This window comes from Vulpes lagopus, chromosome 7 (genome assembly GCF_018345385.1).
Source record: "Vulpes lagopus strain Blue_001 chromosome 7, ASM1834538v1, whole genome shotgun sequence".
NCBI classification, from domain to species: Eukaryota; Metazoa; Chordata; class Mammalia; order Carnivora; family Canidae; genus Vulpes; species Vulpes lagopus.
In genome coordinates, this window is record NC_054830.1 from 74745832 (window position 1) to 74761530 (window position 15699).

Genomic DNA, 15699 nt, shown 5'->3' on the forward strand with positions numbered 1-15699 from the left:
CCTCTGCCTGATAGGTTTTTTTGGGCCTTCAGAGTAGGCTTTACCTCTCAACATGGCAGGCTGGAAGTGGTGGGAAATTAAGGCTTCTTCCTCCCCCACGACTCAGCCCTCAACCAACCATTTATTCCATACTTCCCATTGCTCCTCTGCATTCATGTTTCCTGGAAATCCCTCAGAATACACTACTCACTTTTGGGCTCTTAAGGAAGGCTTCTCGAGGAATGCAAGGTAGGGACACAAAGCAAACTCCTTGACCTGTCCTTTAACCATCACTATTTCTCTTCTTATCCTGGGATAATTAAGCTGTCGCATTCATTCCTCATCCCTAGTCTTACCAGGCAGTCTCCTCTCTCTAAAAATGCACAAAGAGGGGCACCTGGTGGCTCAGTGTACAAGATCTGCCTTTGGCTCAGGGTGTGATTGTGGAGTCCTGGGATTGAGTTCTGCATCAGAGAGCCAGCCTGCTTCTCCCTCTGCCTATGTCTCTGCCTCTCTCTGTGTGTCTCTCATGAAAAAGTAAATAAAATCTTTAAAAAAATAAAAATGCATGAAGATTTACAGGTGATATAGCCAAGAGCAGTTTCAAATCTGAACTTGCTTAAATGATCAATTGACAATAAATAGTCTTTCCTTTAACCTCCTTCACTCCACTGATATATAACTCATAAGGATTTGACCTTTACACAGTTGTGAGATCTGGTTGTTGCCTTTGCAACTGATGTCTGATCTCTGAACCCTGCCCTAATGCCCAACCTACAGTACATAAGAGCATAATAAATAACTGTAATACTCCTTTAAGTTTTCCAGTGGTCTATTACACAGCCACAGTAACTGGAAACCTGTTTCTTTTTGGGTTACTTAAAAGGTTGTATCTGTTTGTGTGTGTGTGTGTGTTTTACTCTAGAGAATATGAACCTGAGAAGTCTAGCTCTTGGTTAAAAACTTATGTGTGATTTTCCAGAACTGACCATAAGCAATTACAAAGGCTTTATTTTTCTTTTTAATTTTATTTATTTATTCATGAGAGACACACAGAGAGAGAGAGGGGCAGAGACACAGGCAGAGGGAGAAGCAGGCTTCACGCAGGGAGCCTGACATGGGACTCGATCCTGGGTCTCCAGGATCAGGCCCTGGGCTGGAGGCGGTGCTAAACTGCTGAGCCACCAGGGCTGCCCTATAAAGGCTTTAGTTGGTAGGAAGCATGGTGAAATGCTGCCCTTCCAGCACCAGACTTTGGGTACAGCCAGTGCACGGCAGTCTCTGGAAAAAGTTGTCAAGGACGCAGGCCACTTAGTGGTTACTGGTTTTCATTGTTACTAGTCATACAGGCCCATCATGTTCTCATATTTGCCTTCTCTGCCCAGGTACCTTCACTATCAATAACATTACATGTATTATCAGGCCATTGTTCAAGGTCCAAAGTCTTCTCCAGGCATGTGTGCTGAGGCCTCTTTATTCAAGGACCAGGGATTCTTGAAGATACTTTCTTTCACTCTGACCTAGCACCCAGTTCCTTACTACTGCTAGCCCTTTCCCCTTGCTCTACTGTGACCTCAGAACTGCTGGATCCTTGGTTTGGGCCGCTGCAACAGTGAACCCACCCACCTGGCGGACCACCCAACTTCAGACCCTTGATCCTTGTCTTGACCAGGCACTTTCTCCCATCACAGTAAGTGATTAAATGTTTGACTCTTATTTTTGGCTTGTTGCTTTCATCAGCTACTCTGATACCCAATCTGATCAGCTTTCTAGATTTCCCCAGGCTCAGCTGAGCTCCTAATAGTACCTTTAAGTCATTACGGTTTGCCTGCAAATAATCTTGTGTTGCTTGAAAAATAGTAAGTAATATGATAATCTTGCAACAGTATAATTTTATTTACTCCATTCCCACTGTTTTGTCATTATATTCTATTTCTATGTATTCTATAAACTCACAAGACATTGTTATTGTTTTTAAAGTATTTTTTTTAAAGATTTTATTTATTCATAAGAGACACACAGAGAGGCAGAGACACAGGCAGAGGGAGAAACAGGCTCCTCCCAAGGAGCCCAGCGTGGGACTAGATCCCGGGACCAGGATCACACCCTGAGCCAAAGGCAGACGTTCAACCGCTGAGCCACTCAGGTGTCCCTGTTTTTAAAGTCTTTTAATTGCATTTAAATTCACACATATATGTGTGTGTACATGTTAAAATTTTTTAAGATTGTATTTTTTATTTGAGAGAGCACAAGAAGGGGAGGGGAAGAGGGAGAGGGACAAGCAGACACCTCACTGAGAAGGGTGCCTGACCCCAGGACCCTGAGATCAGGACCTCAGGAGCCTTAGGACCCCAGGACATAAGCTGAAGTCAGATACTCACCCAGGAGTCCCATATTCAAGATATTTTTAACTGGACTTCTATAATTACCCTTTTTTTTTAAAAAGATTTTTTAAATTTTTTTTATTTATTTATGATAGTCACACACAGGGGGAGAGAGAGAGAGAGAGAGAGAGAGAGAGAGAGACAGAGACACAGGCAGAGGGAGAAGCAGGCTCCATGCACCAGGAGCCCGACGTGGGACTCGATCCCGGGTCTCCAGGATCGCGCCCTGAGCCAAAGGCAGGCGCTAAACCGGTGCGCCACCCAGGGATCCCCCTTAAAAAAAAAAAAAAATTACCATTTTTGTGGTCTTCATCCTTTCCCAAAGATCCAGTTGTCCATCTGGTCAAATTTCCCCTCAACATCTCAACGTTTCTTACAATGCTGGTCTACGACAGACATAATCTCTCTCATTTCCCTACCCTCTGGAAATATCTTTATTTTGCCTTCATTCTTCAAGTGTATTTTTGTTAGATAGAGAATCTGAGTTTTGTTCTTTTCCTTTAAGCATTGAAAAAATTTACCATCTTCTGGTTTCCAATTGTTTGTGATGGGAAGTCAAATATTTATATTGTTCATGTGCTCGCTTCGGCAGCATATATATGTATATTGTTTGTTCTTCTATATGTACTGTTTCCATTTTTCTCTGGCTGTTTTTAATATTTGCTTTTTGTATTTTATTATTATCAGTTTGACTACAATGCCATCATTGTGGTGTTCTTAGTGTTTGTCCTCCTGAATTTCTTGCAATTGTGGCAAGATATTTTTCAACAATTTTGGGAAAGTTTTTGTCAATTAATTTTAAAATTATTTTTAAAACTATTTCTTCTGTTCCTCTCTATCCTTTCTTTCTGAAGCACCAATTACACATATATTAAAGTATTTGATATTGTCTTACACATCTCAAGCACTCTGTTTTTCTCGTATATCCTTTTTTCTCTTTTGCTGTTTAGTTTGGCTCCTTTCAATTGCGCTGTTTTTACATTCGCTCGTTCTGTATTCTGCTGTTTTGAGTCTTCTATGAAGTCTGTCTAGTAATTCTTCATTTCTGCTATTGTATTTTTTATTTCTAGCTTTTCCATTTGGTTCTTCTTTACAGCTTTCATGCTCAGATGAAATTCCTCAGTCTTTTCATGTATCTGCCATTTCTACTTTATCCTTTAGCATTTTTATCATAGTTATTATTTTTTATTTTTTAAAATTTTAAAAGATTTTATTTATTTGACAGTGAGATTGAGAGAGAGAGAAAGCAAGGGAAGTGGAAGAGGGAGAGGGAGAACCAGGTTTCCCACTGCGTAGGGCTGGATCCCAGGATCCTGGGATCATGACTTTAACTAAAGGCAGATGCTTAACTGGTTGAGTCACCCAGGTGTCCCATAGCTATCTTTTTTAAATTAAGCTTTTATCTTGAGATAATGGTAGATTCACCACACCTGTAAGAAATAAGACAGACCACATGTACGCTTTACCCAGTTTCCCCTAATGGTAAAATCTTACAAAACTGTAGGATTTCACAAGGATATTGACCTTGATATAATCAAGATTTAGAATATTCTATGATCACAAGGATTCCTCATGGTATCCTTTTTTTAGCCATCTCTCATCTAACCCAGTCCCTGAACCTTAGCAACCACTAATCTGTTCTCCATTTCTCTCATTTCAAAAATGTTATATAAATGGAATCATACAGTGTGGAATCATTTGGGAGTGGCTTTTTTATTTAGCATAATTCCCTTGTGGTTCCTTCAAGTTATTGTATATGTCAATAATTCAATTATTATTATTATTATTTTTTCTGAATGGTTGTTTCAAAGTTCCTGTCTAATCTGCACCTCTTCCTACTGACTTTCCATTCTCATCCTTATCATGGGACAATTTTCTTGCTTCTGTTGTGTCTTATAATCTTTTTAAATCATACTTCAGATATTTCATATAAAAGAAATGACTAGAATAAGTAATATTTTCCTCAAGAAAAGAGCAGAGCCCTACTTTGTCAGAATGTTAGAATTAGGGGCTGAACAAATCTGACCTGTGGTCTGGGCTTTGTTGCAGCTTTTTCTTATTCAGTGCACCACTGGCATCAAATATTTTGGGGTATGTGATTAGGCCTTTTCATCAGAAGAAACTGGGATCTAAGCATTGCTGAACTTCAGGAGGAGATACCTTTTTTTTTTCTTTCTTTTTATGGCCATGTTGCTAGCTTTTCTAACTGTAGGATATGTCTCTCTGATTCATAATTCTTCTAGAAGGAGAGTCTAAGGAAATTTCTTTGCTCTGAAGTCTCACTCTTGGCTTTCTGAGCCTAGGAAAACCTCTTTATTTTGCTATTCTCCCCCATGCTTTGGAAGTTAGCTGCTGTGCTTCATACAAAGACCTGTAATGCCTCAGATAGATTTCTCTAGGCTCATGTCTCTGCTCCCATTCTTTGAAGTATTGTCCTAGAGCACATGGCCAAGTCCTAAAGAGTTGGCACTTGGAGAAGGACTCTGGCTAGAGTTTCTCAGAATCCTAAACCATCAAATCAGCTTGCACATTTCCATTAAAAGTACATTAAACTTTCTGTTGCTTTCTCCTTATTTTTCTTTATGGGGGATTCTTTTTTGCTGCTTTATCATAGATCAAAGTCATTTGGTAGAAAAGAAAGTTTTCTCTCTCCGAGGAGGAACTTAGCACTCATTGGAGTTTAATTCATTTAGATTCCTGGCAATCTAATGAGTTTAAGAAAACAAAACAAAAAAAATTGATTTTGTATTTATCCAGATAAGTTTAGTAGAATGGGAACAATAGTCATTTTTGTGGCTTTCTTCACACTAACCAAAAAGAGAAGGGCATTCCTTAACCTTTAAGAGGGAGATTATGAGAAGCTTAGCAAATATTTGTGTAACTGAAGGTCTTGTCAGCATTTGTTTTTTCTTAGAATTGGTTAAGCCTATTTATGAAACTGTATTTTTTCTTTAGGGAGTGATAGTGTCAGCCTCCTTGTTCTCCCCAAAGATTTTGCCCTCATTCTTTTGAGAAGATTTGCCTGTTTTTTTATGCTATGTTAGAGGTGAATTCTTAGATGCCAGGCATTTTGTTTGTACTTGGGGAGGGGATTAGTAGTAGAGTTACCAGCTCCATACACATGGATGTTTAACAAATCCCCTGTTTTCTTTTTCAAAAGATTTTTATTTATTTATTTACTTGAGAGAGTGAAAAAGAGACCGTGAACAGGGTGAGGGGCAGAAGGAAAGAGTCAAACAGACTCCATGCTGAGTGCAGAGCCCAATGCGGGACTCAGTCCCAGCACCCTGAGATCATGACCTGAGCCAAAATCAAGAATTGGACACTTTAACTGATGAGTCACCCAGGCACCCCAATGAATTCCATTTTCAGTTGCACATTTCACTCTTAATCCTCCACTGCACCTAATTTTTCAAGAGTTCTGGATGGCCAATTGTGATATCTTCCTTCATGCATATTTGGCTGATGCTTCCTCCACTCTGGCTCATAATTACTATAAAACTTATCCATCTGTTTCATATCTTCTGCAAATTTGCCCAAAACTCTCAGGTATCTTGCACTTGAAGATTGTATCAGGATATTTGCTAAATAACTGGAAAATTAGAACTGAATCCAAGCAGTCTGTTTCCTGGTCCAGTTCACCTTTCACTATAACTTTTTCACTACCTTATTTTATTCCCATATATATATATTATATTCTCATATATATATATCTTTCTAATATATACATATAATTTTTTAATCCAGGTTTTACGGCAAACATTACTGAGAATCATCCAAAGTGCACATTGTGAAGATGATTCAGCTGATAGCTACCCCCACAAGCGCACTTATTGATGAGCCAGTGCATATCCGAGCTACAGGCCTGCCTCCCTTCCAGATAGTGGTTCTTCAGGCAACACTGAAAGATGAAATGGGGAACCTGTTTCGTTCTCATGCCTACTATAAGGCTAATGAAGTTGGTGAGGTAGACTTGGAGTGTGCCCCTTCACTTGGAGGTGACTATGTAGGAGTCCATCCTATGGGTCTCTTTTGGTCCTTGAAACCTGAAAATATTTTAACTAAATTGTTGAAAAGAGATGTGATGAATAGCCCCTTCCTGGTCCAAATAAAACTTTATGATTCAAATTTACCATTAATTCACATCTCCACCACTGCTCCAAAAGTCAGCCTGACTTTGGAAAGGTGGTACACAGCGCCTGGTACCAAACGGATCGAAGTTCGAGAAGGCCACATTCGGGGAACCCTCTTTCTCCCTCCTGGTGAGTAGAATTAACCTGATTACTGTCATCCTTGTATTTCTTCTTTTGAATGCCTAATCCTTCTGGAGGTTTAACTTGCATATGGATGTACATAGTGTAGTCCTTTCCAGCCTTATAATCAGGGCTAACTCTGGGTCAGAACAAGAATATGGTGATGCCCTGTTCCAACTCAAGTTTGATCTCAACAGTTCTGGAGTTTGTCTAAGGATAAGATACATGTAGTTTATGGAGTCTCTGCATTATGGGATTTCCATAGCTTTGGATTTATGTGAAATCCATCTGTATTGAAGCCTGGCTATCAGAAAAGCCATGTCTTGATATTGTGGAAGTGTGTCTCAGCTTCTTTTGGGGTTTCTGTTTTGTCTGAGTTTCAATTTAGGTATAGGTCATTGCATGCAATAAGATGATGATATAATGGACTAAAATACTGCAATAAATATAGAGGGTTCAAAGAAACTCGATACCCTCTACTTCCATAAATATTGTATATTTATAGAATATCCTGTAAATCCACAGCTAATACAACACACTCCCTAATGGCTATAAAACTTACCAGAATACTCAGTTTCCCACAGTGATTTCCACATATTAATAAGTGGTTCAAAACATCTACTGGTACATTTTTCACGGCTTATCGTGGGACTGGATGAAGCAAAGTTAATTTCCCAGGAGTAGCCCTTGGTGGGTCCAGGTTTCAGGTGTGTCTGAGGTTCTCTTCTTCAGAACATGAGCTTTGATCTGGGACACAGCCATCATTATCACCAGGATGTATTGCCTCTCTCTCTGCTTTTAAAAACATAATCACCTTGTAGAAATAAGATGGGTAAAGGAAGCTTGAAGTATTAGAGGTGGTTTCTGAAACATAGAGCTATAAATGATGTAGTAGGAATAAAAGCTTCCCTTTCCAAAATTGTAATGACCCATGCAGTTGTTTGGATAAATTTCAATATTTTTACACCCAGTAATTAGCACATAGATAACATTATTGCATGTTAGGACTGGGAAGTGGGGGGTATACAAGAGGGCTGAGCTTCATCGGGCCAAAAGTGACTGAGTCAGGTCTCAAAGCAGTTGTCAACTATAGCATTTTTCTATGTTAAGAGGCTCAGTGCTTGTAAGTTCTCCTTCTTCCTGCCAATTGGGAGATAAGAAACATCTTTATTTATTTATTCAGATGGTATTTTAAAGTCAAGAGTTTTAGTACCATTTTATTTCTTCTTTCTCAAGATAAGAAAACAGCAATGTTTTGTTTTAAAAATTCCCAACACTTTCATCAAGTCACTCTCTTTTCTAAGATTGATGATTTATTTATTTATTTGTTTGTTTATTTATTTATTTATTCATAAGTTTATTTGAGAGAGAGAGACAGAGATAGTCAGAGAGAGCATGAGTGAGGAGGAAAGGGAGAAGCACACCTCTCGCTGAGAAGAGGCTGAGCTGAAGGCAGAGGCTTAATAAACTGAGCTACCCAGGTGCCCCTCAGATTTTTATTTTTAAGTAACCTCTACACCCAACATGGTGCTTGAACTCACAACCCCAAGATCAAAAGTTTCATGCTCTACTGATTGAGCCTGCCAGGCAACCCCATGGATAGGACCAGTCTTCCTTAACTAAATTTACTTATATGAGAATAAAGTGCCCCAGTAAGCACACTTTTTTCAGTGTGTGGGCCCTGCTTTATTTAGGAAACTAGCTGCCTACACAGAGCATGAGTGTAGAATAATACTCTCACCATCCCTACTTTTTACCATGTGTTAAGTTGCAGTGAATAAACATTGTTATTGCATGGGAAGGGCTCATCATTTGCATCTGCTTGGCTGCAAGATTTCATCACTGTACAGTCAGAATGGACTAGAACATTGTTAAGTCAGGATTTTAGCTAACATAGTCATTTCAATAACTTTTTTTGAAGTCATATACTTTTGAAGCTTTTTTCTTTTTTAGTTATATATACTTTGAAAACCTAATTAAATCTGTACAAACTTTCATTAGTAAATGCACATATAGGGGCACCTGAGTGGATCAGTCAGTTAAGCCTCCTACTGTTGGTTTTGGCTCAAGTCTTGATCTCAGCTCAAGGTCATGAAATTGAACTCTATGTCAGGCTTTCTGCTGAGCATGGGGATTCTTTCCCTTTCCCCCAGCCCCTCCCCATGCCACCCATCCCCAGATTTCTTGTTCTCTCTCTTTAAAACAAACAAACAAAAAGCACATATAAACATATATTTTGCATATAATTTCAGGACCTTCATTGACTTTCTAAAGCCTGTGTACATTTTCATAGGTTAAAAAGCCCTTGCCTAATTTCAATGACTTTCTTTACTCCAATACTATAGAAATGAACCACTGTCACTCCCTAAGAGCCCTTGGCTACAGAGATTAAACGTATCAGTGAAACCTAGTTCCCAATCAAGCTTCCTGATACTGTCTTTTATTAATCTATTCAATCAGCTTTAATGCTGGTCCAGATACAAGGCTGAAAACTTGGGATTCTACTGAAAATATAAATTTCGATTCCAGAATTTGTAATACATTTCTTCATGATACTGTGTTTTCCTTCTCTTTTCCTTCCTTTCCCTTCATACCCAGTTCTGTTTTGTTTTGTTCTTTCTCAGGAGAGGGCCGTTTCCCAGGGGTAATTGACTTGTTTGCTGGTGTTGGTGGACTGATTGAATCTCGGGCCAGTCTTCTGGCCAGTCATGGCTTTGCCACCTTGGCCTTGGCTTATTGTGACTATGAAGATCTGCCCTCCCAACCAGAAAAGACAGATTTAGAATATTTTGAGGAAGCTGTCAACTTTCTCCTAAGACATCCTAAGGTAATGTTTTGCCCTTTTTTTTTTGTTCCTGTTTTTAAATAACCATAACACCCTGTGGCTTCCCTTTGCTTCCAAATATGATGCTCCTCAGTGAACTCAAAATTCTATAACATATCCATACCATACACATGATTGATTTCATACCCAATGTCTTTTGCTTAGAAAGACAAAACAGGAAGTTAGCCTGTGTCCATGTTGGAATAAAAATGCAATGGCTTTAGATTCAGACAGAACTGGGTTGCATTTCTGGCTTCATTCCATCTGGTTGTGAAAATTTGGACAAGCTACTAACTAATACCTTCTAATCCTGATTTTCTTCATCTATTAAATGCTATGGTAGTGATGCTACTTCATAAGGTTCTCGTGAGAAGTAAAGGGAATAATACAAGCAAAGTGCTTATTAGAGTAACTGGCAATGCTACATCCTTAATAAATGTAATTCTTATTAATGATCACCTTCTTTCATAATCATTAAATCATCAGACTCCATCAGACTGAGAATCTATCTTTCTTTGAGGAATGGGCCTGCATTTTTAGTTATTTGAGAGGACTTAAACATAATGCTGTACTTTCTAAATCATATCTTCTTTAAATTTTAAGATGTGCTTTGCTGCTCTATCAGGGTTGCTACATGTTATCCCTTGCTAATGTTAATATTTTTTTCCTAGTAAGAATTGATCTAGGGGCACTTGGGTAGCTTGGTCAGTTAAGTGTCTGCCTTTGACTCAGGTCATGATCCCGGGATCCTGGGATAGAGTCCCGAGCCTGCTCAGAGGGGAGTCTGCTTCTCCCTTTCTCTCTGCCCCTCCCCCTACCATGCTCTCTCTTTCTCTCTCTCACTCTTAAATAAATAAAATCTTAAAAAAAGAATTGATCTAAGTAAAATTAAGTCTCTGTACTGCATCCTATTTCATATAAGGATCACTAAAATATGATCAGAATTGTAGTAATAAGAAGAGCAATAATCACTAACCATCTATTGAGACATATTGAATTTTAAATAGCTATTTTGGTTCATATAATGGAATTGTCTTTGAACTATCACATAGGTGATGTTATTGTGCTGAGTTTCTGCTTGGCTTAGATGAGAAATGAAGAGGTTATGTGATTCTGCTGTTTGTGGTCTCGGCTTGGTTCCCCTTCTACTTTCTGCATGACTTTTTTTTATCAGTGTTCTTACCAATGTCACTTAGATAGTCAATGACTAAGGGAGGCCTGGAAACCAGATTTCTATCCTAGGCTCTTAGTACTTCCACTAAGCCTACCTAATGCTCTCTCTCCTGTGAGAGGATAGACCATACATCTTTCAATTCCTTACAGGTCTTATTTCTCCATCTGTTGATTTTAAGTGTCTTCTTCGAAGCATTCTAAATTCCCTGGTCCCAAATTTGATGGCAGAAATTATAATAAGAGTTAGTGTTCTGCCAAAAGTCCACACATAACTGAATCATTTTGTTGTTGTTGTTCATCCATGTTATACTTCCTTTTACTTTGTCTTCCCTGGCCAAATGCATTCTGAGTTCTTACCTCTCATTGCTGTAACCGTGACTCTACATCTTTTATATTAAGACCTAGAACTTCAGAGATTGAAAGGTCTTTTTAATTCAAATGGAGATGATTCCAGTCGCCCCTCTTAATATACAAGATATGACCTCCAGTAGAATGTATTGGCCTTACAAAGAGGTTTAAAAAAATATGTAGCAAAGGGGAATGGGTTCAGATCCATCAGAATTTATCCCTGGGACTGGATACATGCCCTGCAAAATAAAAAAGAATGGCTCCTTTCAGAGTCTACAGCATAGAATGCCATTCCTTCTTGTTTCCTCCTGGTTTTTTTTTTTTTTTTGTATGAAGACTCAACTCATAGCCCATTTCTTCTGAGAATCTTTCTCTGATTTTGCCTTTATTCCCTGCTACTCTGGGTTGGCAGCTTTAACTATGTGCATTCTTATATCACAGAATTTGTAGGCTACTTTAATTGTCTGGGTTTTTTTCTCCTGTCTCTCCATCTGGCAGTGAGTTCCTTGATGGCAAGAGATGATTTATGCATTTTTTTCCTCTGTGTCCCTCAGTGTTAGTAAAGGGTGGACAATCTAAAAATATTTGCTTGATGACTGATGTGGAAGAGGAAGCTGAGCCAAACCTCCTTTATAAAACCTTTCTCTAAAGGAGAAACCTTCTAGGGAAACCATAGCAGATATAGAACCCCCTGCTCATGTTTCCATGCTTTGTTCTACTAAGCTCATTCTTTTTCTCAGTCCTATCCTACAGAGTACACTTTCCTCTGAACTTCTAGAGACCCTAGAATAGGTACAACAGAGTTTACTGGTCAGCTGTACCCTGACTCGTATTATTCACAGGAGTTATGTGCCTCTTTCTTATTTTTCCTACAACATCGGTATTTCTTTAGGGCATTTTATTTATTTACTTATTTTTTAAAAGATTTTATTTTTTACTCATAAGAGACACACACAGAGAGGCAGAGACATAGGCAGAGGGAGAGGGAGAAGTAGGCTCCTTGTGGAGAGCCTGATGTGGGATTCAATCCCAGGACCCTGGGATCACGTACTGAGCCAAAGGCAGATGTTCAACTACTGAGCCACCCAGGTGCCCCGCTTTAGGAAATTTAAAACTCAGTACCTATCACCACCCTGAATCCATAGTATTTAATTTGGAAGGCCTGACATGCTTTTGATGCAGTATTTCCTTTGAATATTCATTATGTGTCCCAGAACTCTATAACTGGGCATATGGGTGGGATTAGTTCTTGCTTGGTTCCCACTGGCCGTTCATGTTCTTTGGTTGTTTGAGATGGTCGGGTTTTGCTGAATGATGGACAGAATTAACATCTCATTTTCATTATTTTTAGGTCCTCGGCCCAGGCGTTGGGATAGTTTCCATAAGCAAAGGTGCAGAGATTGGACTCTCCATGGCTATTCACCTGAAACAGGTCACAGCCACTGTGCTTATTAATGGGCCCAACTTTGTAATTAGAATTCCACAGGTATATCGTGGACAGATAAGTCAGCCCTTGCCTTTCTCCCCACAACTACTATCCATCAATGCCTTAGGGTTAGCAGAGTTCCAGCACAACTTTGAGGAAGCTAGAAATGAAGCCAATGAGAATTTTCTTCTCCCCATTGAAAAGGCCCAGGGACATTTCCTTTTCATTGTGGGAGAAGATGATAAGAATCTCAACAGCAAAGCATATGCCAAGCAAGCCACAGAGCAGTTGAGAAGAAACGGGAAGAACAATTGGACTTTGCTATCTTACCCTGGGGCAGGCCACCTATTAGAGGCTCCCTACTCCCCACTGTGCTGTGCCTCCAAGATCTCCAGTCTCCACCTATTCATCCACTGGGGAGGAGAGGTGACCCCACATGCCATTGCACAAGAGCACTCTTGGAAGGAGATCAAAAAGTTCCTCAGGAAGCACCTCCTTCCAGTTGTAACCAGTCAACTCTGAGAAGAGAGGATATTCCTGAGAAACAGAGAAGCAATACCAGATTTTCAGGGAACAATGTCTTTGATTTCCTATTGTGGGATAATATACTAAGAGAAAGCAAGAGGGTGACAGTGGCCATGTCTTGACTTTGGAAAGGGAAAATGGTTTCCACTTAATCTGGTATCACACACACAGAGTTTTATATTTTTAAAGATAAATTTAGGGCTCAAGCTGTCCTAAAATATTCTGGTTTATAATTGTAGCAATTATCTGGCAGAAAAAAATTACCAGAACTAATGTCAGAATCCCCTGGTTTGTAAAACAGACATGAGGAAAATCAGGTGCTGATATTTATTGATTTCTTAAAACTCCAATGAAATATGTTTAGATTTCTCATATTTGAAAATATGCTTGTGGTTCCTGGTTACTTCATTATCATTGAAAAACTAGAGCTGGGTAAATGAATTTATTATTTTAAGGCAATATGGAAGCTGATACAGAGGTTACATGATTGAGTCGGCCTACAATCAATAATTCAACAAAAGCTAATAAAAAAATGAAGTAATATTTGTGTCTAAACATGCATTTTGAGAAAGAAACAATCTGAGATTCACAAAATTGCAATTTAGGAAAGAGCAGTGATGGTGTGTGTTTGTGTACCTTAGCGGCTGGCAAACTGTTTCTGTAAAGTTCTACGTAGCAAATAGTTTAGGTTTTGTGGGCCATTAACTCTCTGTCACTGTTATGAATTCTGTTATTAAAGCACAAAAGCAGCATAGATAGGCTGTAATGAATGATTGTGGCTGTGTTCAAATTAAATTTTATTTATGGACACTAACATTTGCATTTCATATCATTTTTATATGTCACAAAGTAATAATTTTCTACTTTGAAATGCCATTCTTAGCTTGTGAGCAGCAGAAAAACAGGTGGTAGGCTGGATTTAGCTCACAAGGCATAGTTTGATGACCCTGGGTGTAGAACAATCCCTATTACCTAGTCCAAGGTCAAATTTGACGTATTTTCTCTAAGGGGCAAGTCACAGCCCAAATATTTCTGAGCTACTGAATTGCAATTGATGGAAGTGGAAGGTGATTGGTAGATAATCAAGTGAAGATGAACCAGAAAAAGGTATTTTGAATGATTTGGTAGGTGTGATAGGGAAGCCAATGAGGAATTCGAGTAATAGAAGTAATATAAGGATACTTCATTGTATCAGCCTACATTCCTTTTCCTTTATCTGCTCTTTAATATTTCTTCTGTTTAGAGTAAGATCATTCTATTCAGAATTAGTGAGGCTATTAGCCTTCCTCCTTTACCCTCAGACAAGTTTTCACATCTCCCAGACCCAGTCAATCAGGATATGCCACTCCTTTGACTATAGTAATCATGTAATTGAAGTGGCTAATACCTCCTACGCTATATGCTATACAATAACTATATATATTAGATACTATATCATTAGTTATATATGCCATATGCTATACAATAGTTATCATAATGGGTTTAATGGGTATAACTATTTTTTTTCCTGTTTTGGGCTTTAGGAAGAATGTCTACGTTTATGAAATCTGTTTGTGTTTGGTCTGATATATATCCCTTGATTTATATTTCACGGATTTTCAAAGTCAAGAAGGTTTTGAATTTTTTTCATACGTTGTTTTCTGTATCACTACTACAAAGATTGGCAGGAATGAAGATCAAATAACTGTTCTTGGCCCAGCTTTTCTAACTTCCTGGAAATGTAACTGGTTTGATCTCCAGGCATTGACCTTTTGTGTGCACCAATAAAGTATCTCCACCTGGTCAACTAATGGTGCGTCCTCTTGGCCTGGTCCAGGCCAGCTGGTAAACTCTTTCTCACCTTCTGCATTCACCCCACTTGGCTTGTATTGTCCTTGCAAATTTTCTGTCAGTTGTGTCTTCTCTCAGGTCCCTGGTAGATGTGTTTACTAAAGGGCCAGCTCACACATGGCCATAATGATCCCAGGGCAGACTGCTGGCCTTCAGCTCTCAGCTGCCCTCTATGACCATCACTGTGAGAATGTGGGTGCTTGCTGAATCCTTTCACATGTCAGCAGTGCAAAGGGAGACTTGCATGTGCTATTTAGCTTCTAGGCTTCTGCCCGAATACACAATGTCCCATTTCACTCTGCTTTGCAGAACTCCAAGCAAAAAAGCAGGACAAAAGCTTCTTCTGTGGCTTCCAGTTTGGATTATGAGAACATAATCCATTCCAGCCTTGGTCAAGGCTTAGACATTCTTTCTAGGTAGAGTTGCCTTCTTCCAAAGGACAAGCCCCAGGACCTAGCCTTAATGTAATAAAGCCTCTGAGGAAGAATAAAGCAATTACTGAGAACATTACTGCTGTTGGGGAGGCATTAATAAAGATCATCCTTGCCTTACGAGAAACAGGTCAGAGTACAGAGATATAGCAAAACTCATGAAGGTCCTACCAGAAATTTTTTGGAGTACCAATCTACGTCAGCCTTCTCATAGCTGAGTAATAGAGGTGCAAAGAAACTTCCACGATGAATTAATACCAGAGCTGGAATTAGAATCCAGGGACTTAGACCTAAATTTTCTCTGATATACTGTGTTGATTTCCCTCCATGGCTTGTTAAACTCTATTCTCTGGAAATTTGAAAAAATTTGGGTTTATACATTAACACATTGTTTTGGTTGTTTTTGGTTTAGGAGAGCTAGAGACACTCCAAGTTCTATATTTACTCTTATTATGGAGAAATTTTTTAGGTTCTAATGATGATTAGGAACACTTTGGGTCTGTCTTTGAGGAGTCAGTTTTCCACT

At 39.0% G+C, this 15699-nt stretch overlaps 1 protein-coding gene across 1 annotated transcript; it reads left to right on the forward strand.

The window, feature by feature from the left end:
* The first annotated feature begins 1435 nt into the window (after positions 1-1435).
* On the forward strand, positions 1436-14702 carry LOC121494954 (bile acid-CoA:amino acid N-acyltransferase-like). Its single transcript, XM_041762120.1, has 4 exons — positions 1436-1669; positions 6111-6625; positions 9241-9443; positions 12313-14702. The coding sequence occupies exons 2-4, from the start codon at positions 6160-6162 to the stop codon at positions 12907-12909; spliced, it is 1266 nt and encodes a 421-aa protein (XP_041618054.1). The 5' UTR covers positions 1436-1669; positions 6111-6159; the 3' UTR covers positions 12910-14702.
* Positions 14703-15699: the final 997 nt, after the last annotated feature.

Excerpts from the sequence above, each read along its gene's own strand:
- LOC121494954 (XM_041762120.1), top strand. The coding sequence starts at position 6,160 with ATGATTCAGCTGATAGCTACCCCCACAAGCGCACTTATTGATGAGCCA. Across the intron at positions 6,626-9,240 it reads AACCCTCTTTCTCCCTCCTG|GAGAGGGCCGTTTCCCAGGG; the intron begins GTGAGTAGAATT and ends GTTCTTTCTCAG. Across the intron at positions 9,444-12,312 it reads TTCTCCTAAGACATCCTAAG|GTCCTCGGCCCAGGCGTTGG; the intron begins GTAATGTTTTGC and ends CATTATTTTTAG.